The 24,347-nt window shown below is 36.8% G+C and overlaps 1 protein-coding gene across 1 annotated transcript; it reads right to left on the reverse strand.

The window, feature by feature from the left end:
* Positions 1-9,926: 9,926 nt before the first annotated feature.
* On the reverse strand, positions 9,927-23,068 carry gabrz (gamma-aminobutyric acid type A receptor subunit zeta). The gene is made up of 10 exons (XM_079476008.1): positions 22,882-23,068; positions 20,587-20,662; positions 14,497-14,597; positions 14,251-14,318; positions 13,638-13,855; positions 13,217-13,299; positions 12,196-12,333; positions 11,962-12,114; positions 11,634-11,827; positions 9,927-11,371 (listed from the first exon to the last, which is right to left on the reverse strand). The coding sequence occupies exons 2-10, from the start codon at positions 20,643-20,645 to the stop codon at positions 11,039-11,041; spliced, it is 1,347 nt and encodes a 448-aa protein (XP_079332134.1). The 5' UTR covers positions 20,646-20,662; positions 22,882-23,068; the 3' UTR covers positions 9,927-11,038.
* Positions 23,069-24,347: the final 1,279 nt, after the last annotated feature.

Genomic DNA, 24,347 nt, shown 5'->3' on the forward strand with positions numbered 1-24,347 from the left:
GTCCTTAAAAATACTGCGTGTGTATGCTTTCCATTCTCTGGTATTATTTCCCAAAGCACTATATTAAAAGTTTCAAGATCGGTTTAGAAAGCTCATTGTGGCTCATTTGTAAGCTTTTAGAAGAATATAATGTTAAGTTAATGAGCACAACTCATCCGATTTATCTTAATAAACACCATTGAAAATTAGGACATCCAATGAGGCATGCTGCAGTCCTTCAGAACAAATCTGCATTTATCTTGTGGCCGTGGCCATGGCCTTGACATACACACGAGCATTCTAGGTGACCCGAGTTCCTTTCCTTTTTTATTTTTCCCTGTCTCTTCTGGTTTCTATTCCACTGTTCTGTTTAATAAAAAAAGGGCTTCAACAATGACTTTGGATCTGACCAACTCTTTTTTGGCCAATTTCGTTCGATTTTGTTCTTTTATTTGGTCAATAGAATGCATTACCTCAGAATGTTTTATACTCTGCATTTTGACACGAAAACAAGAAAGTACTCAATTTTCTTCATAGAAAAAGAGAGAGAGGTCGAACGAGCGCTGGAGAGCAGAGTGTACATCACCATGCAAGTGTCAGTGCTGATGGCAGCTAAGTGCACTGATATGCACAGTTTTACTTAATCATGTAATGAAAATGGTGAAAGGTAGGCAAACCATGGGAGGAAGTGCAGCAGGGGAAACAGCAAGCAACACAAACGACAAGCTTTTAAAATACACAGCAGCAGAATATGGCCACTTTCTTGTCTGACTAGTCAGGCTATTAGTCACAATGCTCCATATTAAACCTTATAAAATCATAAAATACAGGCACTTTTAGTCACATGTATTCGGTAGCATTGTTATCTAGCCAACTTTCCATAACAAGTCATGTATAGTCAGCCAAAATATATACAAAATAAATTTAAAGGGATAGCCAAAAATAAAAATTCTGTCATCATTTACTCAATATATTTGAAAGAAGGTTAGTAACCAAACAGATATCATCCCCCATTAACTGCCATATGAAAAGAAAAACTAATGGAGTCAATGAGGGATAAGATCTGTTTGGGAACTGACATTCTTTCGAATACATTCCTTTTTGTTTAGTTGAACAAATACAATTATACAGATTTGGAACGATTCAAGGGTGAGTAAATTATGACAGAATTTTTATTTTTGGTTGAAACAAAAAGGAATGTGTTTTCCAATAACATCAAGCTAACTGTACATTATCCTGCTTAACGGCATAAATGAACTATGGCACATTAACTATTGATTCCAGCTGAAGTAAAATAATATGAAATTAATAAATGTGACCTATAATGAAATCTGATTAGCAGTTATGATGTTATAGTTCGGACTGCAGAATGCTCAAATATTTTACTGAGCTACCTAATAATCTTTGTTAATTTAAGACCAATAATGTTGACAGTGAACAATGCATTTTGTGAGGTTGCTGCATACAAACTGCTTCCCTCTATTCACAAAAAGAGCAGAACATTAAATGAGAGTCATTAACATCTATAAAACACTCAGTCTGCACCGCTGTGGTAAACAGTACATCAGATAGATTCAATCTATTGATTCGCATGAAGCTTGTTAAACAGTTAAACCATATTGCCAAATAATAAGTCTGTAGACATTTTTCATAGATTCTGGAAACGTATTATAAATTATACATGCACATAAAATTATGAATAAGTGATACAAAACATTCTCAGCTTGTACTATGTATGGATTTCTTCAAAAATACAGCTGGCAGCTTCTTGGTAATTAAGGAACAGCATCTGTTCCTGTGTGTATGAGGCCAACATACAAAACAATGAGTGGCGTTAGCTTAAGCTCAAAAGAGGAAAGAGGTGCTAAAAGGTTGTGGCATAACGCCGGAGATTCAGGTCGTTTGCAGAACAGGAACGTTTAAAGGGGACCTTTCACGAAAATCTGATTTTTTCTGTGTCTAAGTGCTATAATTGAAACTCAGAAAATTTGAAAAATGACAACCCAGTAACTTTGTTTTGGTGAGCCTTTCTCTGCAAGCCTGTGAAAAAATTAGCCGATCAGATTTTGAACCCAATCTGTCACTTATAGAAAACAATGTGTGTGGTTTGAAAATACATGACCAGTTTGTCATGTGTACTTTCGCTTATAGAAAACATGACGGCTGCGTTTTCTGATAGAAAGGGGCGGAGACTAGCAGCTAATTTGCATTTAAAGAGTTTCTTCTCAAATATAAAACTGGTCATTTAGAGCATGCTATAATAAAAGATCTGTGGTGTATTTTGAGCTGAAACTTCACACACACATTCTGTGGACCTCTAAGATTTATATTACACTTGTATAAACGTAGAAGAAAATCTCCCCTTTAAGATCAAAGTACAAAATTTTATAGTACATTTCAGAAATGTTCAAAAATGAATCATGTTGTTTATTTTAACAAAGCAACTGGACATTATATGAGTCAATGTGGTCAAGAGTCACACTGTCAGTTCTCATCATTACCATCATTACTTCAGTTACCATCATTAAAGTGTGCCACAAAACATCTCACAAATGATACACAACTATCAGAAATGCAATGTAATCTTCACAAACAAAATATACACCAGCAAAAGTACAGTACTTGGCCTATGTACAATATTCCACACGAAGTGGATGGATTTCTTGTCTTTCTCATGATAGGGATCATGTCAATTCCGGGCAATCATTCTCAAACACTACCGCCCTCAGTTCAGAGACTGTGCCGAAAGCCTTCGGCTCAGCTCTGCTAATTTAATTAGTCTCAACCTCAAAGCATACAGAGAGGCAATGAGAGAACATTAGTTATTTTATCTTGATGTTTCTCTTTTCTGCCTTTCCCTGGTGGTTTAATTTGTGTTGGCAAGAGGGAAAAAGTTGTTAGTTGTTAATCACAGTATCTGAAAGATTTTATATGTGGATCAACTGAAATTTGGACGCACTGGTCTCTTTACACCTTACCATTCACCTCAGGTAATCCAGATCACCATATACACTTGGCATTTAATTCCCTCTCATTCGCGTCTCCTGTAAATCACTGTTGTGATTAGACTTGAAGGTAAGGCAGGTCTTATTTCATGTACAGTTTACTGTTTATACTTACGTATTACTTACTAGGCAATTCTAGAGTTATGGATGTGACATTTTCAGTCTGAACTGGAAATATAAACTCTCAGAGAATGTATTTATTACAAAATGTATTAAACCATCTGTTTATATTTTACTAAACCCCTGTTGATAAGGGTCCAAACAAAAGAAAAACCTCAGTCTATACATTAAATGTTTGCTTTTTAAGACGAGGGAAACAAAAATGAATGCAGATTAATTTTATAGATTAAATAATTTATAGGATTTTTGTGAATAAAAATGTACAAACAAGAAGTAACGATACCCAACAACTGACGAAAGGATGACTTGTCTTAGAACATAAGATAGTTATATTTAATCTCCGTATCTATGAGGAATATGGACCATTATGGATGTGAAAATTCTGAAAGCAGAACATACTTGACTAAAATCAAGCTTTAAAAAGAGAGACCTCACATGGTAATTTAAATCAGCAATATTCACATGTGATCTATCAGCAAGCTGAAAACCTATGTCAAAATACAATGTGATACCTCGTGGTGATAAAAACTCAACAGACCTGTATTGTCAAATAATCATTCATATTCCATTTTTTTCAATATGTTCAGTATGCATTCTTTTTTTTCTTCATTAAAACTATGTGTCTAATCATGATCTAAATCAACCAAATCATGAAGTACTAGATACAAGTTAAAACCCTTGTTTTGATTGACAGGTAAGTAGGTTATCTCTTATACTGTTGTTATACCTACACTACAAATGCAAGAAGGTCACATGCATTTGTTAACAGCAGATCAGCCAAAATGTATTTTAATAAAGGTATTAACAGAGTCACAGATCAGGATGGTCCGTAGATCATCCAGTAAACAAAAAGCTAAACCTGTTTTATCATGGATGTAGTAGTGCAAACATGAGGTCCAGTTTACTGTAAGGAACTGCATTACATCCGGCTCTCCGGTATTTCACACAGTGTTCCCATCAGCTCTGTTCAATTCACTTGATGCAAGAAACCTGCCTCAGCTAGTTACCTTTGCAAGTACGGCATGTAGTTTAAGGGGACCCGCTGTCAGTATCTATCATTAGACATGTCATACGAGATCAGTCAATTAAATCTGTCCTTCTCTCCCTATTTGCATCCGCTTGCTCGTCTCTGCATTTATATATGCTGTTTGCAAATAAAAACATGTTTCTCTGTCAGAAGAGGGTCAATATAAGGTGTTCAAACATTAGCATTATCAGACAAAAATAACAACACAGCCACATTGATAGATTGTGTACGATGGAGTGTGCAAGCTTCCATTTATGTAAAATTTTGCTGAAAATAATCCCTTACAGCGGAATAGGGAGAAATTTATATTTTATGAATTGTTTTTTTATGAGGATAAGAAAGTAAATAGAATCCATTTTTGAATGTCAACTTTGATTCAACACTCTTTTATATAGACAAGAACATTTACAGGCTTTGAAAATCAATGCCAAGTTTAAAGGGTTCCTCCTGAACACAATCCTGAAACACAATGTCTTCAGGGTAAAAAAAGCAGAGGTAAGCAATCAAAGCACCTATGCAATCAATATTTCACAGCCCTAGAAAAATGCACATGGTTCCAATGAGGCAACAGCACCCTGTGTTATATAGCTCATTCTTTTAGGGGGTCTCCATTAACATGGTAAAAGACTCCACCTGTGCTCAATCTATGTGGTCTGATAGACCATCTCCTATCAAATGACATTAAATATCACAGTCAGGCATGCGTCCGCATACACGTCAACGTTTGACTTCCTTCTAATGATCAATGTCCATCTAGATCCCGCCCCTCCCCCTACCACGGAATGTTATTATCGTACCCCATTGGCTGGAATGACAGAGCAGGATATATTCATAGGGCCTTCCATGTTCAGGCCCTCTGGCCCTTTATACATGCATTAACTCTTGGTGAGTGCAATTGCTGATTGTGTTTAAATGTGCAAGTATGTGCGCTGTTGCCGGTCAAGCGAGTAGTTGCCCTAGATTTACAGTGTGCCAAAGAACACCACTCCCCATGTGAGAGCTGTATGATCTGAAGCATGCTCTCCTTGAGAGCTGCACCATGCTTTTCATCATTTACATGCGTTTCTCTCTATACCTTGACACTTTATTTTTCTTCCATCGTGTTCAGTCTAAAGTAACTTATGAGTATGTGATCAATTAGAAATGGTTAAATGTGTTAGTGGTAGCACATTTTGGTATACACTCCTTCCCATATACACTTCAGAATTCATAAAGCTTAATCAGATTCATCAGTCCATATTGAAAGGCATTGTAAATTTAGCAAAATGATAAATTACATTGTGTTCAGCAAATCTACCCCTACAGGCCAAACATATAGCTTGACCCAGATAAGTCATTTATACTGTTGTCCACATAAAGATTATTCTACATAACTAGGGCTGTTCAACGATTAATTGCATCCAGAATAAAAGTTTCTGTTTACATAATATACAGTATGTCTGTGCACTGTGAATGTTTATTTTGATTTAAAAAAACATACACATAAGGGTAAGGGGTAAACTGTATTTAACCCGGAAGGGAAATATGTCAAAGTGCTACAATGTCGCTCTGTTAAACACTGTAGGGACTTACATTAAAATACAACATTATATAAATATAAAATGCAGGATATATAAAGTACAAAACACAGTAAAGTGCTATTGTGCTGTAAGTACATATATATGTATAAGTGCATAATACATAACTGTATATATTTAGGAAATATTTGCATCTATATATTAAAATATTAATTAAATAAAAATATTATCACTTGTTTTTAATTTTATATTTGTCTTAAATATATACAGTGCCTTACAAAAGTATTCACCCGCTTCATGTTGGTCACATTTATGCCTTATCTTAAAGTACTTGAAATATATTTTTTTACATTAATCTACACTCCATACACAATAATGTCAAAACAAAAAACTAATTTGTGACTTATTAAAAATAAAAAAATATATTCATACCCTTAACTCAGTAGTTAAAGCAACTTTACGGACTCAAATATTTTTGGGTATGATGTGACAAGCTTTACACATCGGCATTCTGCAATTTTCTGCCATTCTTCTCCTAAGATCCTCTCAAACTCTGTCAGGTTAGATGGAGATCATCAGTAGACAGACATTTTCAGGTTTATACAAAGATGTTCAGTTGGGTTCAAGTCCAAGCACTAGCTGGGCCACTCAAGGACATAGACAGAGTTGTCCAAATGCCACTCTTGCATTGTTTTAGCTGTGCCTAGGATTATTGTCATGTTGGAGAATTAGCCTTCTGCCCTGTCCGCGGTTGAGAATGTTCTGGGCTAGGTTTTCATGATAATTATCTCTGTATTGTGTGCCGTTGAGCTTTTCTTCTATTCTGACAAATGTCCAAAAATTAGCTCTGTATAATGTGGTAGGCTACATGAGGCCAGTTTTTGATTGCACTTATGCATTTTGTTGTTCTTATGTTGTTCCAATTACTACCGTTGTTTACCTCATCTGGAAGTCGCTTTGGATAAAAGCATCTGCTAAACGTCTTAATGTAAATGTAATACAGTATACATGATACAATCCTGTCTCAGAGCTCTACTGGAAGTTCTTTTGATCTCATGTCTTGTTTTTTTTGTATTGTCATTGTGCATGGAGGGATGATTTATGTAAAAAAAGTAAATATTTTATCGAGTAATAATCGAGAATTTATCTTGAATTTCACCAGACCAGTTACATATTGTAATAGAAAATAAGCATTTGTATAATTGGACTTTGGAACCAAAACCTTTTACCTACACTTCCCTTTGTAACAATTTCCCAGTCTTCTCAAAAACAAGAAACCATGGCAATACAGCTCCAACATGCATTGGATTGAGGCAGAACAGCAAAGAGGTCTATCAAAATGTCTATGAAATGGGTGCCCAGAGTTGACAAAGTGCATTTCAAGAGTGCAGTAATGTTTGTTCTGTAACTTTCAAGGAATGACTGAATAACTTATATCCCACGAGGACAAGTAACACTGCTCTATTCCTAGTCACAGTTCGACTGTAGAGAATACGGCCAGACTGGCAAAATCAATAATAAATCTTTGTATATGTAATACCATTGTTACTGGAATATGAACACATAAATAATTTTAAGTCCAAAATAGTTCACACACTCACAAAGAAGCAGTGATTCCAAGATAAACATTTGCTTCACTCCTGCATACTAATGATTGCCATTTTGCCCAACATGCATCTCTACATGGCTTTCAGTGGTTAGAGCATGGCGCTAGCAATGCCAAGGTCATGGATTCGATCCCAGGGGCTTTCACGTAGACAGAAACAAAAATCTATAGTACAATGCCATTTAAGCCGCTTAAGATAAAACCGTCTGCCCTCTGGGTGATTTGTAATATGCCAGACAAGTCTTTCGGTTTTGTTTAGGAAAACAGCGCTATATCAGTGGTTGTGGGCAGAGGCCCAGGCTGGTCAGGCAGCCAGGGAGGCGCAGGCAGGGCTGGAAGGCCAGTGGTGGACATCTTGGGCGAAGCAGGGAACCTAAATGCTTCCATCTTGGACGAGGCAGGGAGCTCAGATGTGGCCATCTAGGATGACACCTCTGGAGGACACAAGGACGCAGCCTTACGAAGCAAGACACAGCTATAGGGAAGTCGTGAGGATCGACGTTGGGTGTTTTAGTCCTGGTTTCTTTGTTTCTCCTAGTCCCAGCCATTTGGCTGCATGTTTTAGCCTCCTGGTGTCCTGGTCCTCAAGGGGGGCGTGCCCCAACGTGTTCACATGGGAAAGTGATGTCAATGCATACCCTATATTGTGTGTGTCAGAGAAGGGACACATACAAAATATGCAAAACTATGTGTCCTCCAAGATAGATAAAAAAACCACTGGACCAAATTACATGCAAAAGGCATAAATGTAAACAAATGTTATACGAATATGCTGGTTGCCAATTATGATGCAGGTTGCAAATTAAGTGTGTAAATGAATAACATACTTTTTTTATGTAAATAAATGATAATTTTATAATAACTTTATACTAGGAAATTATGAAATATCAGCAATTTATATGTTGATAATATGCTAGAATCTGACCACTGGCCATAATGTAGTTTTAATTCTAGGTATACTAAACAAAAGTAAACAAAAAGCAAACTCTAAACTGCACACATCTGCAAAACTAAATTAACATGATTAAATGATAGAATCAAATTATGTCTTTTAAATGCAGTAGTTAATGCAGTTTGGTAAATACAGTATTAAGTCATACCTGGCATAAATAAATAAGGCATGTCAAGCTCCCCTGTTTACGTTGTCATCCCCCTTGTTTTGCTTGCTTCTAAGTGACAGATGAATTTGCATCAATATAGGCTACTATCAAGCACAGCCTTGTGGTAGAAGATTGTTATGCGAGCGTACAGCAAGCGTGCAGCTGCACATGGCTGCCTTAAAGTGTGCTGATGTGTGTGTAAGCCCTGATGGAAACGAACCCAAACTAGAGCTGACTAGACATCTCACTTAGATGTTAACACCAGGCCCATGTTTCAATCCTTGTGTCTATTTAACCATCTCCAACAAAAATGTAGCTTAAGCGTGAATAGACGGCTGATTGAACAGATTTAAAGGGAGTGGTATAATATGTTGTTACTCATGAAGACGAAGATGAGAGAGACAGAGATTCTACTTAATGAAGAAAATCAATAAGAAGTGCTGTGATGTCTACTTTGATCTGTTGTCTTTCATAACGGCGCCACCGTGTGGTTTAGCATAAACTTACAAAAACTAGTAAACAGAAAAAACTAAATGTACAAAAGGCTTTTTAGAATGGTAGTGTACATTTTTTGATTGATAGTTTGCCTTTACAAAAATATGAAGGGGAAGTTTTTTGCATGAATTCAGTACTATATTATATATGTTTATAGTAATATACAAACTTTTGAAAAGGAAGCCGTCTCTGACGTCAGGAGTAACGCTCACAAATCATACTAAACTAAAGGCAGCTACGTATTTGACAGATGTATTGCCGACGGCCCTCTTTGTGCCACATCAGTTGCTGATGTAATATTGGTAATTTAAATGAATATCGAGAGGAACATACAGACAACTATACTCACCAGTAAGGGGCAGTATAACTCTGGTTTACACTACAGTGGACTTTGAGCGCCATCGGTTTGTCAAACCGAAAGCACGTGAGCATGTTCGTTAGTTTCCGTTTTATTGTAATGTATAATGCGAGAGATACTTCACATTTATCCCAAATAAAGATTGCATATGTAATTTGTAAAGCAAAAAAATCGTTTCCGCTGCTAAAACCCAAGTGGGGTGAACTCTGACCTGTAGCCTAATGTTAATTTCCGCGTGTCACTTGATTCATGGAGCCTTCAGATAGTTCCAGGAAGTTAAGTTTATGTAAAATACTTTTTTTCTTTCAAATTTGTTTTCATTAAACTACTTACGCCTATGGGTTGAACGTTTACCTCAGTTGGTCTGTTTAGCCGCAGCCCCATGCAATGCTAGTAACTTCCGGGAACTATTGAAAGCCCGTGAATCGCCATTGCTGTAAAATAAACTGACGCGTCTCTCTCTCAATGGCTCTGCCACAGCCGAAATACATTTGTCCAGTAGAGAATATAATGACACATTTACTGTTTACGGTTGACCAGTAAATAAGAATGCTACGATGTGTAAAATAATTACCTAGTATTTTTTATAAATAGAATCTGTGTGACATCATATCCGGTTTGTGAATTCGTCAAAACAAATATTTTGCACCACAGCCATTTAGGGATTTTGTGTTAAAACTAATTAATTTAATACAATTAAATGAAACTCAGTCCTGTTTAGATTGTGTAACTTTTATTTTATTAAAATATCTGAAAACTGATCAGAAAATTCCATGCATTGAACGGCCTGGTTACTGCCTTTATAACCTTCATGCATGATTGAAATAAGAGATTGTTAATATTATTTGACAAACATTATTTTCAGTATTCAACTAGCATATTCCAAAACAAAATGCTTCTCAGGAAATTCATATTGCATTTGTAATTCAGAACCCCTGTGAAATAAAGACAAAACATTTGTACACATCAAGGTTTGTGCAAAAAAAATATTGATATTAAAAGGTGTGAGGTTTTTGGCATTTTCCACAAATAGTCCATAGTTGGGCCTACTTTAATTAGATCACAGAGCATCTCATAAACAAATAAACTAAATACATGAATAAATAAAAACAACAATGTACCGTAGAATTAATTATCATGCAAATAATACAGAATCATTCACAATCAGACCTGCTATCCTCTATAGGACAACATTATAATAAACATCACACAGATAAGTTGCAAATGAATAAAAAAACACTTGATGTCCTACGTGTTTGGCAGTTGATAACACAAAAACAAGACAATTTGTTAAAAAAACAGCCAAAAAAACTATGACATTACTTAGGCATAGTTTCATGTTCTTGTACAGTAGTTATGTTGTATCAATAAAGTCTTTGGTCCAGCTTCTTACTGTACCTTGGAGCTGTCAACTAGCTGAAACTATTTCCATGTTCAATTTACAAGTTGTTTTCTTTAACTTTAGTTTCAACTATTGCTTGTTTTTGTCCAGCATATTTTGCATTTTTGTGCTTATAATGAAACTTGTATAGCAATTTACAGCCAGACCAATTGTGTTAAATGCGAATGAAGCTCCATTTGAAAATGAAGGCCACATATTTCAGACACACAGATGAATATTAATCGTCGAGCTGTACATGTTGTACAAATCTGCATAAATCTACACAGTCCAAAGTCAAATCCTGATGCATATTCAAAAGTACATTAATTGAACTGAAATGCATGCTGACGTGTACGAGTATAAACCCTCAGGTAAACTGAAACATAAAAAAGAGCACATAGCCTACATTATACACATACATCTTTACAAACTCCTCAATGCACACACTCTCTAGAAGTAAAGGTAATAGGTCCAGTAGAGAAGGTTGATCATAATGAAGGAGAGCGGGAAGGTCAGTCGTGAGTAGTTATCGATATAGTGTGGATTCTCTATTTTGCAACAGTTCATACAGCGCATGACTCTCCGTGTTATTACCATGCACTTGGTGCTTCGGTTTTGGGGCTGAGAGCTGATCTCCTCCTTGCTGTCGCTAGTGGTGGGGCTGTCAGCGTCGCACACCCGAGACAGCATCTCCTCCCGCTTACGGACTCGTAGAGCGCGGCTGCCAATGGAGGTGACGATGCCGTTCATCTCATCCTCCCGCTCCTGCATTTCCTGTCCATACTGATCATTACAATGAGATATAAGTGTGTTTCAACTATACTTATGACAAATTTTATGGTGATCTTACAGTAGTAGAGTAGTCGCAACAATGATAAACATGTAATCTAAGAAAACGAGGATTCAACTAGATCTCATAGATATTTGTGGTTATTACACATTGCATGTACCTGTGCATCTTATGTACAATTATCTATGGATACAAATGAGATCACCCTAGATAATTTTGATATAGATGCGATAAAGGTTTTTCAAAAGTTCTCACCATATACGCATTGGCAGCATTTGGCTGGTGTAATGTGCAGAAATGGGCGACTGCGTATTCAATCAGTGCACCAAAGATGAAGCTGAAACAGATGCCCAGATACACATCAATGGCTTTGATGAAGCAGTTGGCGTTGGGCAGAGAAGTACGAGCCCCCATCATCAGTGTGGTCATGGTCAAAACTGTGGTCACTCCTGTAAACAAAAATAGAGGACATTAATCATTAGCACAACACGTCTAACATATTTATATTGAAAGAAAAAAATTATGAATTAACAGTGATCACTATTAAACAAATTAGCAACCAGCATGCACACCACACTTTTACCTATGCAGATGCGAGCTGGTACCGATGACTGACTGATCCAGAACGAGACCCAGGACAGAACTACCAGTGCAATAGAAGGAACATATGTCTCCAGAATGAAATATAAGATGCTTCGCTTGAGTTTGAAGTGAAAGATCAACTTTGGGTAGTTGCCTGTAGAAATAGAAATACGTTAATAGAAAGTAAGACATTTAATGCTCCAATGAGCATCATTGTTTGTGTGTGTGGACATACCAGTCTCATAAACAGCCTCAGATTCTGAGGTATAATGATCCTCAAGTGTATATTGAGCCAGTTGTAAATCATCAAGACCGCTAACGGATTGGTTCCCCCGAGTCCAGTAGAAAACAACATCTTTTACATTATATCCCCCTGTGAAAAACATCATTTCAAACTAGGAGCCAATTATCGCAACATGATAAGTAATTTCAGTGCTAAAGGCTTATGTATTTCTACATTTATCCTGCAGTAAGATTTTACTGAAGTACTACTTATTTTGTATGCAACACAACATAGGACACTCTATATTCCAGATATTACAAATAATGTGAACTACAAATAAGCTGTAATACAGAACGAGCACCTAGGTGGCCCTGTGTCATACAACGTGTGCAGTGCGTTTGGGCCATCATAATTGTCTGAACTTGAAAATATGACCTTTTTGTAATTTTGAGTAAAAATACTGACCTGTTAAATACAGGATTAATATTGCTTGCTTTGTCTACATCCCAATAGAAAAACAGCTTAGAGCATAAATTGGTTGTAGCAGGATCCATTTAACTGCCTAAAAACTGCCAATACATGTTGTATAAGTACATAAGTGTGACACATTAGCCATATGTCCCTAAAATTAGCAAATATAACACAATGACCAGATGTCTCAGAAAAATGAATGAACATAAAATAAACGCTTTAAAACTTTCAAACATTTTGAAAGCTAGCATGTGGAAAATCCTGCATTCGGATAAATATTTCACAACGTGTGGGGGAATTTCAGAGTGTATACCTGAGGCATATATCATTTGTGACATTAAAATTTCACAAGATTTGTACAAATTTGGAAAATGGCTTAAAGCATGCATGTTTCTAAAAGTGATCTGTATGTAAAGCAGATCATATGCACTTTAATGGAAATTACATCACACTGTACTGATGATTCAGGGAGCATACACACTAAAACTATACAAGCATCTTCTGAGGTCAACTCTAAGCACTACATATTCAGTCACACTGTTGCTAAAATGTGAAGGCATACAGCTTTCAAGTTGAAGGGTGCATGTCTGCCTGTCCATGGGGTATTTGGTCAGGTCCATACTGCAGGCCACTGTGGTTGTAATTCTAGACAAAGAGAAATTAAAAAATGATATTTTTGCTTGCATTAAACTGGAAATCAGATCACTGTCAATGAACTTTCCAGCTTAATTCCCAAAGCCAGATGGTGTCTGTACACTAGAGTCAATCACTATCAAGCATATCAGCAGAACAGGCATGATAAATCACCAATACTGATCTACATATCTTCCTCCTCAATGAAAATGTAATTCTCCAAAACCACTTAATCAGCACCTCTTCCCACCACAGTTCACAGAAGATAGGTTCGGTAGACATTTTCCACTATCATAAGACCCCTGCACAATGTGACTGATGAACAGATCCAGTGAATGACATCTCACTACCTCAGGGCATACAGCACAGTTCCGTTGGGAAATATCCGGATCAGTCTGTTTTCGACAGTGATGTCATGCAGGAAGGATTTCTTGGAATCCACAATGAATGTGTCGGGGACCCAGAGGAGCTCCACCAGTCTCCCATCCAAACTTAAGCTTTTATTGCCATTGAAGCACAAGCGTTCATCTGTCCAGCGCTGACGGAGAAAAATGGTGGCTGTGTAATCCTGAGGAGGTGGAATTTAATTATGATGATTATGATGTATGTACCACATTTAGAAATTGCTTGATATATGAGATATGGATCATATGGATGAAATGTGTTTTTGACTGGATTTCTTTAAAAATAATTGGTGACACAGTTTTGTTAAAAAAATAAACTTCTGTCCACCTAATATGTGTTTGTTAGGTAGTGTTGTATTTTTACGTTCAAAAAGTTAATAAATCTGCTCAAGTATAAAGAAAAAACAGTTTATATTATAGACATTTAAAATAAACTATTTAATTGGGTACTTTTGCACTTAATAAACATTACTTTTCCATTGACCTTAATACATTTAAACGATTGCATACTTTACATTTCTTTTTAAATATAAACTTTTGGTTACAAAAATTATCTTACCATATTGATTTCTGATATTGTGTCTATGCTGGCAATATCCAGACTCATGCCTACAGTAACAGGACCATCTGAAAAGAAAAACACCAAACACTGCATTCAATGAACTTAATTTACATGAGTGTATTCTAGCCTGGAGAGCTTCTATTGTTTTAATAGCTCTACTTAATGATGTAAGCACTTTAAACTTTAAAATCCACTTATGCAAGATAATAGTGTGTGTAAATGTAAAATCTCCGTTCTCCGTACTCCCAAAGAATGGCCTAAGGTACTTGTTGTATCCCTTCATCAGCTTCTGAATAGTGGGAGGCAAAATCTCCTCTGTGCTGGCAACAGAGCCATCCATGACCCTGCAAAAACAGCCAAACAGAAAGCATCCACAGATTCAGCAATGCGCTATCGCACAATGCAATGCTGAGAAGCAGAATAGAATATGGAATGTTACTTCTGCCACCGAGCCAAGGTGATCATGTGCACTTGCACATAATTGCCAATAAGATGTGACCTAGTTTTGAAACTCAGTGTATTTCTGGGTTTCATCTGTTCTCTCATTGGATTGTGCGATTTGAGTGTCGTCAGTGATGGTAGGAGTGGCTGTGTTCTCTCTCCGCTTTCTATAGTTTAAAGGGCCTGTGAGCTTCATATGCAATTCAGCTTCAGGTTAACATCCCAACAGAGAACACCAGGAAATGTAGGAAATACTTCAAGAGACGTATGATGAAAAAACCTGCTTGGTTGATACCACACAATAGCCTCATTAATATTCGAGACAGAGAGAATGAACAACTCTGGGCCAGACAGGGGAATGGAGAGACTGTTAAACTCATGGGCAGAGAGGTAGACAACGATTTTACTGCTTCTTCACAAAGCAGAAGTACTCTTAGTTCCCTAATATACTCTCTTTGGCTTCCAAACATTCCTATAGCCCCTTCCCATTGGTGACTACCCACAATCTTATTCAACTTATAAACATGTACAGTTCTGTGGTGTCCAAAAGTCTAATACCATACTGAAAAACAGGGATTTTAAAATATAATTTAAACCTGTAAATAAACATTTGAAATCTTTAAACAAATATAAATGTTTTTAAATATTTAAAAGTAATTTTTTGGGACAACATATGGAACTGCAGTTTGTTTGTGTGTCTGGATTGGGCACAAAATAGCAACCCTGGCGCAACCAACTGTGGATGATACCTTTGAATCAAATGTAAGCAAATTGTAAAACTGATTATGTTAACTGTGTTAAAAAGGTACAATTTCATTGTTTCTTTCAAAAGAAAAAAGATGTTGTTACATGCTTTACAAGATTCAGGTCATGTAGGGATAGTCTATAGACCATTCGTTTTTGCAGAAATTTGTTAAGGCGCATGCGTCCTTAAAGGAGTAGTTCACCCCAAAATGAAAATTCTGTCATAATTGTACTCACCCTCTTGCCATTTTAAACCTGTATGGCTCTCTTTCCTCTGCAGAACACAAAAGAACATATGCTGGTAAAAGAAAACCGTTGGTCGCTATTGATTGCATTGTGTCCATACAAAATAAGTGAACTGGAACCAATGGCTTTTGGTTACCAACATTTTTTAAAACAGCTTATTTTCTGAGAAGGTGTGTAAATGATGACAGAAGTTTCATTTTGAGGTGAACTACTCCTTCAAATAAATGGGGTACATATACAATTTTTTCAAATCCTGAAATGCATTTGAATTGTTATGCTGCAAACATCATGTATTAAATTGTATTAAATAATAACCAATGCGAATTCAGTTTGATGACTGTGAAGTAGTGAGATATGTGAAGTCAAACATAACAATGCCTACTGTTTAACAATAAAATGATAAACTGTAAGATATTTGAGATGCAAACTGCTTAATATGTGAATTCTGCTGTATTCAATGAAAATGTAGGTGGTTTGTTACATAATGTAAAATGTTTAACGTCGACTTAACATGCCTAATAACACAACTGACAGCGTACCGTTTATAGCAGCGGTTCTTTACACCGCTCAACATGTTTTGTAATATTTCATTTTTTAAATCAGGTGTGTTAAACAGAGAGATGCTGGGGTCATGAAAACCAGGCTTAAGAATCACTGGTTTATACCATTCAAGCCATAAGATAAGACTGTGTAAATTATATGGTGGACTTAATTAACATTGAAGAATTCAATAGATTGCAGAACTATTATCACAGGTAATGAAATTACCATTTTTGGTCAAATTTCTATATAATGTACAGTTTTATTAAGTTATTAAGCCCAGCGTGAATGTTTCTCTTCTCTTCCCGGTTTATAATTCTAAATTCTCAATTTTGTTTAGACTTGCATATTGATTTTTGACTTTTTATTTGATGTAATAAAACAAGAGTTTTTAGCTAAATCTAGTCACACCTTTTTAGCAGCATTTCAGTAAATTCTCTTGTTCAGGAAATTATTCACAAGTAGGAAGTCATCACCTTTAGACTTAAAAGAGTGTAAAATGTGAATCTTTGACTCAGGTGTGTTACATGCCATGGTTAGTACTGGCCTTTACTGTTTAATGTTTGTTATTTTAGTGGCTTTGCAATGTATCTTTAAAAGGTCCTTAGAAACATTTGTTAGAGAATGATTTGTGCATCAATAAGCAGATGTATTATGTTGACAGCCTCGTGTTGTGGGCTGCTCCAGGTGAAGAAGTCCAGGGCCACTTTTTAGTCTCTGTCCGCCCCGGACACCTGTTACGATATGCAGAAATGAAAATGCTAAACACATACTCAATTATCACCATGTGCGAGAGAGGAAAAACAATAAAAAGCAGACTATGCAAAAGATCAAAAGGCAGACAGTGAGACTAATGGTAAGTGAGTATAACGATCCAGTCAATTCACTTCAATGATACTGAACTGTTAAACAGTTAAAAAGCTTTTTGTTTGTATAGTATAGGATGGCTTATTCAACTTCTGTCATCATTTACTCACTCCTCTTTCATTTTAAACTTGTATGATAGAACAGCAGCGGTACCCATTCACTTCCATTAGTTTTAGGTCTATATAAGTTAATGTGTGCAGCCATCGTTCGGTTACCAACATTCTATAAAATATTTTCGTTTGTGTTCTCCAGAAGAAAGAAAGTGTGTCAGTCTCCATGAGTATTTTGACAATTAAAAACCCCTTTGTCATGTTGCACACACTGACACTTTCATTCATGCAAAAACTTAAAGTAAATAAAGATAATAGAGTAAATTAGGGAAAATGACATTAGAGACATTAGAGACAATAACGGTTCTCTGATGCATTATTAAATAAAATGATTGATGCTTAACATTTTTTTCCCAATGTTGTATTGCTGAGATAAGCAGCACAGCATTCAGCATGAGACATACACTACATAAGCCAATACAATATTAACATTTACACTATTTAATTTAGCAGACACTTTAATACAATGTGACTGACAAATATGAATGCAAATAAGACGTGAAAACGGCACACATATGCATACCAAACATGCTTTAACGTATTCAATACATGGGAAAGTGCAACGATTCGGAGTGAATTTTTTTCTCAACCACAGTGTTTTTTTCTCTACATTTCTTTCCTTAATTGTAAACCAGCGCTGAGACTAAATCCAACCCACGTCTCATGTGTTTATGCTGACTGACGTGTTGAGTGTGGAGGATGAGTGCTTCCAGGAGGACTTTCTCCCAAACTCTGTTCCACAGGGACTGCACCTCAAGCTTGTTATATCAACTCCATCTCCCCTCTACACACACCAGCGGTCATATCATATATGAGCACTACAGCAACTCTTACTCAAGACTGGGACCTTACCATAGACTTCAGCATTGAAATACATTGTTTAGTGTTACATAACCTAAGAGAGTCAGTATGGAAAGGTATATGAACGCTGTAAAAAACATTTACTGTACAGAAATCGGATCAACTATTTGTAGATTATCCATATACCAACCAACAAATAAATAAAGAAATCTGGGTCTGCTAATTTATTTATTGAATTGACAGATGACCTAATTTTTTTCAGAAATCTGCACGCAGCTGATACCAGCGGTATGATCTCTCCCTTTTCGATCTGATTTAAGTCTAGAGTATCCCCAAGAGTATCAAAGAAATAACCTCTTACTGTTCTGGGGTTCATGCATTAAATATGCCTTTCAAAATAGAGCATTGAGCTCTCTCATCTACAAAATATTTCTACAGGACATTAAATGCATTTCCACAGATCTCTATCATCTGACCTACAAAACAAAACTTCAATCATAGACATGCTTATTAAGAATTTAATAAGAATTTATGTTCTGCCTAAGGTCCACTTATAATACAAAGCTGTTTTATGCCCATATTTATAGGTACTGTCTGCAACCTTTTTAACAGACAAGTACATCAGTGTTCAAAACTGTCTTACCTTCCCCTGATTTGCAATAGGCTTATAATAATTATATATAATTTGAGCTGTCTGGTCTGAGTTTTAGGTAATTGACCTCATATTTAGCAAGTTCCCTGCAATTTTATGTTTTAAACTAAGATTTTAAGAGATGTAAAGTTGGAGTGAATGAAATTTAGCGCATCTAGTGGTGAGATTGCGAACTGCACACCTCACCCCTCCCGTTTGGAGCACTATGGTAACTGACACAGAACTAAGCTGTTGTATCGTTTTGCTTCTTTGCTGAAGGAGATAACATGTTTACTAAACAAGCTCTGTAGAGCAGTTTTTCTGTTTGGGCTAATGTAGAAACAACATGGCGAATTCCAAAGGGACTGCGGTGTATGTCGATAGAAATACCTTATTCTAAGGTAAGAAAAACATAACGCTTCATTATGTAAGGTCTTTATACACCTCTGAAGACATAGCTATGTATATTATATTGCATTTCTGTTAATAGATCCTCCAAGGAATTACACATTGGACCTTAAAGATACATGAATAAATAACCTCTTGATCACCCAACAGGCATCACTGACACTGACACTGTACACATCATTATTTATTATGCATTTCTATCTGCATACTTTGAAATAAAAGTCACTTTTAATTAATGAATATGCTAAAATGTAAACATGTGGATGTGATCTTCTGACACCAGAATTGTGTGGATTCATTCTTCCAACACATTTTCAGTACATGCTTTTATAGACTAGGAAGTTTCAAGTCCTGAAAGTATAGAAACTAGGTTCTATGAAATCATACTGTAACTTTGCCAACTCAAGTTCAAGCTCTTTTATCTAAAAAGATCAAGGAGAATGGAATTCTTCATAATATGACCCTCCATCTAAACACTGCTGGCTCTATAAAAAGCAAAACCCTCCTTGGTGTTGTGTCAAATTCAACAGACAAAAACCTTAACAGGGCCCTTAGCAAGATTGATCCTTCAAGACTACATACTTATATTGTAAGTGCTATATGTTCCCAAAAAGGATACATTGCTCATTATTTGCCTTTTTAATGTAATGGATGCCGAATGTAATGGCCAAACTATATGCCCTATATTCCAAACTACTGTATATAACTATACACCCACTAAAGTCTAGAAGAAGAAAAAAGCAGGACAGGAGGGGTGGGGCGGGGTGGGGGATACCAGATGGAGATGGGAATTGGTGATGTCACACCATCCCTTGATCTTTTTCAGAATTATCGTGACCATCTTCCCATCAAAGTATCAGAGGTCAGGAACACCAGGAACATAGGATACATATGCCATTAACTGATCATAAACTTAATCTGAATGTGAACAGCCTTGATACCTCGAGTAAACCGACGCGTCCTGTCTTCCCACCATCTCCGGTAATCACGTTAGAATTCCAGCTACTGTACCACTGCATGCACAGATAAGCCCGAGCAGGCGGAGTGAAGAGGAGACTGTTATTTTCATCTGTACCCATACATCGACAGCAACAGATTTATTCAGGCTCATCCAAAAAGTCTACATGGATTAGCTATAATACCATCCTTCTTCTAGCTACACCTTTCAGCGAGCCTGCATAATCTTGTGTGAATGGATACTTAAGGTATATAGTCTTTTATTTGCTGCCAAAAGAGTAAAACCTAAATCACACTGGGCTTGTCGTCTGAGCAGAGACATCATTCCGAAGGCTTATCGCCCAGGAGAACTTGTTGACAAAAATGGGTTTCCGCCCCGACTTTCCTGCCAGCATCGAAAGTGCTGTGTTTACCAACTTCACAAAGTCATTACTAAAGTGAATGCACATCCTACACTACATCATATTTTTTGAGATATAAATAAATGAAGGGATATTATAAAAGAACAACACAAAAGCAAGCGTAGGAGGCAATTGTGGTCAGCTAGCCACATGGAATAGGATTCAATACGACACCCGGGTGTCTTACCTGCTGATGAATAGGAGGAGGAGCACAGAGCCCACGAAGCTACACACATGCATGGCCATGAGCGTCAGGAGTCTCACTGAGAAACGGGAGAGAAAGAGGGGAGAGATTATGCGGAGATCCAACAGATTTGTCTGTAGAGATTAAGCATTACTGAAAAATGTTGCTGTCAGCACACGCTTGAACATTTTTGTTTGATGAGCCTGTTGTTCTCTGTAAAATCAGGGCATGTTTTTCAGTCCAACCTTATTTTGTCTAAGGACATATTAGTGAAAACAATTCATCTCATATAATGAATTAGGATGTACTGTATGCACGTGGTCGTCACTGTAAAGAAAAAGCTACTTGCAAGTCGCTTTGGATAAAAGCGTCTGCCAAATGAGTAAACGTAAGTGTCTTTTGCAAATTAGTAACGGAGGCTTGGACGCATCTTGCGATGACAGATTCTGCATCAGTGGCTTAAGAAAATTGTCTCAGCAACCTCAGTCTTATAAATGTAACCCCTGACTTCTTTCAAAACACAGTACTGTGTACATACAATTATTCTCAGAATATCTATTTTAGTCTGAGCTTTCGGCTTTGCAAATACAGTAACTTTTTCCTAGCTTTATATTTCAAAGCTTCTGTTTATCTTTTATCTATTTTGAGTCTTCAAAAATAGTCTAATTTTGCTCCATCTTTCAGCACCATTGCAATTTGTGTGCAGCTGTGAAGATGAGTTTAAGACGTTTGCCCTGAAGCATGCGTTCATACACACACACACACACAAACACACACTATGTGCAATGACATAAAAAATTGTGCGCTATTGAAGGTAGTCATGCAGTGCCCATTTGAATCTTTTAATGATAACATTGTGGAGTCAAGAACCGTATCTGTGTGTCTCTGTGGATCATTCAGGTTGCAATAAAACCACATGGCAAATCGCTACACTAATCACACTAACATCAAATCTCTACTTGACTTGGATTATGTTTTTCAAACTTAGACACTCACACAACAACCAAACAAACAAAAACACATTATAAGGTTGGTAATGTGCAACTTTTTCAATCCTGCCTGTCAGTGCTGTCAAAACTAGAGTGCTTCACACACACAACACCTGCTTCATCTCCAAGATCAGAACAATTGATTTAGCTATTTCCTTATTTATTATTCTGAAGCTCTCTTCTCTTTTCTCCCCATCAGCTCTTTCCATGGTGGATTGTGATGGAGGTGAATGGTGGAGAAAGTTCTGCTATTCATAAAATAGCCTTAAAGCTTATCTTTAAGCTCTTCTATAACTTGCAATCTTGCTTTGTGTTCAAAACTTCCCTTTGCACAAAAGCTGTTTTTCCAATGCTCTTACCAACACTTGTCTTACAGTATGACTCACTAGGGGCTTAAAGGACTCATCTGAAGAATGACTTGTCACTCATTTAAAGTGACAGATGACATCTTTCGTGTCACCAGGACCTTGGACCTGACCCCACAGAAAGGGTACACTGGACACTGGACAACCTTCCCAGGAAACCCAAAGGGTCTGAAGCATGCTGTGGTTACGGGCGTCAGTGTATTGGTATAAATGCCACAGACGCTTCACATTATTGGCTTGCTTGTGCCTTCAAATATAATAAGACAGCTGAGCTTGCATTCTTCATCCTATTTTCTTGATTGAACACATACTATTGTGTAGTCCTATATTGACTTCAAACACCAGATATCACTGTGAAAATCTAGGTCAGTGAATGAAAATTGATTTGTTGACATGATGAAACATCTCATCTTTGTAAATAATTAAATATGCATGTGGAGGAAAGAGAATTTACACAGGGAAAATACCATCTTTTTTAATTAGATTTTCTGTGTATATGGCACGATAGGTGCAAATTGCTTCAGCTGATCGATTACCAGATAACAGTATGAAACATGCAGATTCTCATAGTTTTTTCCAGGCCAATTACAGATGGTCAGTTCCATTAATATGATAATATTGGCTGCATTATTGATATCATTATTGCTGGCAGCTTTCAAGTCACTTTGGGATTCACAGTAGGCCTACTTTTATGAAATTGCGTTCTATATATTAAAGTTAAATTAAAGTCACATGATCGTCTAATTCAAGAATATGAGGCAAAATACGAAGCACATGATAACACCGAGTTTTGGAAAACAAAATATATTAATTGATCATTTGACGTGTAATAAATATACACATGCACAGCTGTCGATCAAATATCAGAACTGAATTTCATTCACATTCAAAAACGTAGCAGCATCAGATATAGGCTACTTTCGTGTCGGAAGCGCAATACTTACATTTAAATCCAGTCGATCGTTTGCATTTCCAAACTGTAGTCAAACGCTTAAAATGACGCTTTATCGCTCATCTGCATATGTTGAATGGGCTGTAAATCCCAGCCATTTAGTTGTGGATAAAAACAAGGCAGACTTTCCGTGGTTTCTATGCGCTGGAAACCGTCAGCCTCATGCGCAACTTCACATCAGTCAAACTACTGGTTGCATCTCAGACACATTCTGCGCTGTGCGCATAGCATAAGAGCCTATCAGAGATAGACCATAGTGAGAGGTGATTGGTGTAGAGAGGGAACAGTCTGAAAATATATTTGGAAAATATACATTGAATCACATTGGTATATGCTTATTATCACTTAGCGCAGTTATTTTTATAGGTTATTTGTGTCGCGGCATCATCTCTCGCAATGTAAATCTGACTTCATCAAGGCAAAAAGTTTTTACATGATCGCACATCTGCCAATAAAAATGGGATATTGCATCACACATCGAATGGAACACCCCAGGAAATTCTGTATACTAAGCACAGAAGCTCCAGTTCCAACCCACAGAACTGGCAGGTTTTTCATAATAAACCAACTTATCAATGGGGTTCTCCAGCATATAGTTGCCAGAAGGCAAATTGATGCGATTATAAGTGTTTTTTGTTTTGATACTGATGAATGTCTGCACATTTTCGAGCTGAGAATATGTGTGCATCATAGTTGGCTTACGGCTAATAAAGTTTGGAGAAGGTAACTAAATTGTGAAGAAAAACCCTGAACTTACAGTGAGCGTATACAAACTCTGATGTGCTGCATCTATCTTCATCAACCACCTGCGCGTGTCTGTTTTTGGCAAACGACATTTACTGCATATCCATGCACATGATCGTGTTGCCTGTCATATTAGTCACTACACAAGATACATTCAAACGGGATCCTACATTACTGCAAAATACAAATTGCTTCAGGACAATGAAACATGGCGAAGGCTGTGGTTTTCTGTCCAAAATGTCTCAGCTAGCTCATGCAAATACAAGCGGTACAGTCTGCCTGCAACTCTCCCACACACATTTAAATATGTCCTTTAGTGGTTCATCCCAAACTCTGCACCCACAATGGATTTTATTCATTATTTATTATATGATAATAGACATGGTACAAGTTGAACTACATAAAGATAATACAGCAATTATGCTGATTTATTTGGGTGGCAAGTGCGAGAAGCAACCTTGCTGCTGAGAACATCAAAATAATTCACATTTTCATCTTCAATGCACAAAGCAGGACCCACAAGCTTATCTATGACAGAATACATAAAAAAAAGAATATAGGTCACACATTGAAGATTTTTCTTTTCATGGTGACTTAAAGGTTGTGTCTCAGCAATGATTTACTGAATTGATGTGGGACGATCGAGCAGGCTCTTTTGTGTACATCACATATGACACAGTGGATTAAAGTCTGGCACAGTTTTTTATATGCTAT

Source organism: Barbatula barbatula (genome assembly GCF_947034865.1).
Source record: "Barbatula barbatula genome assembly, chromosome: 16".
Taxonomy (NCBI): Eukaryota; Metazoa; Chordata; class Actinopteri; order Cypriniformes; family Nemacheilidae; genus Barbatula; species Barbatula barbatula.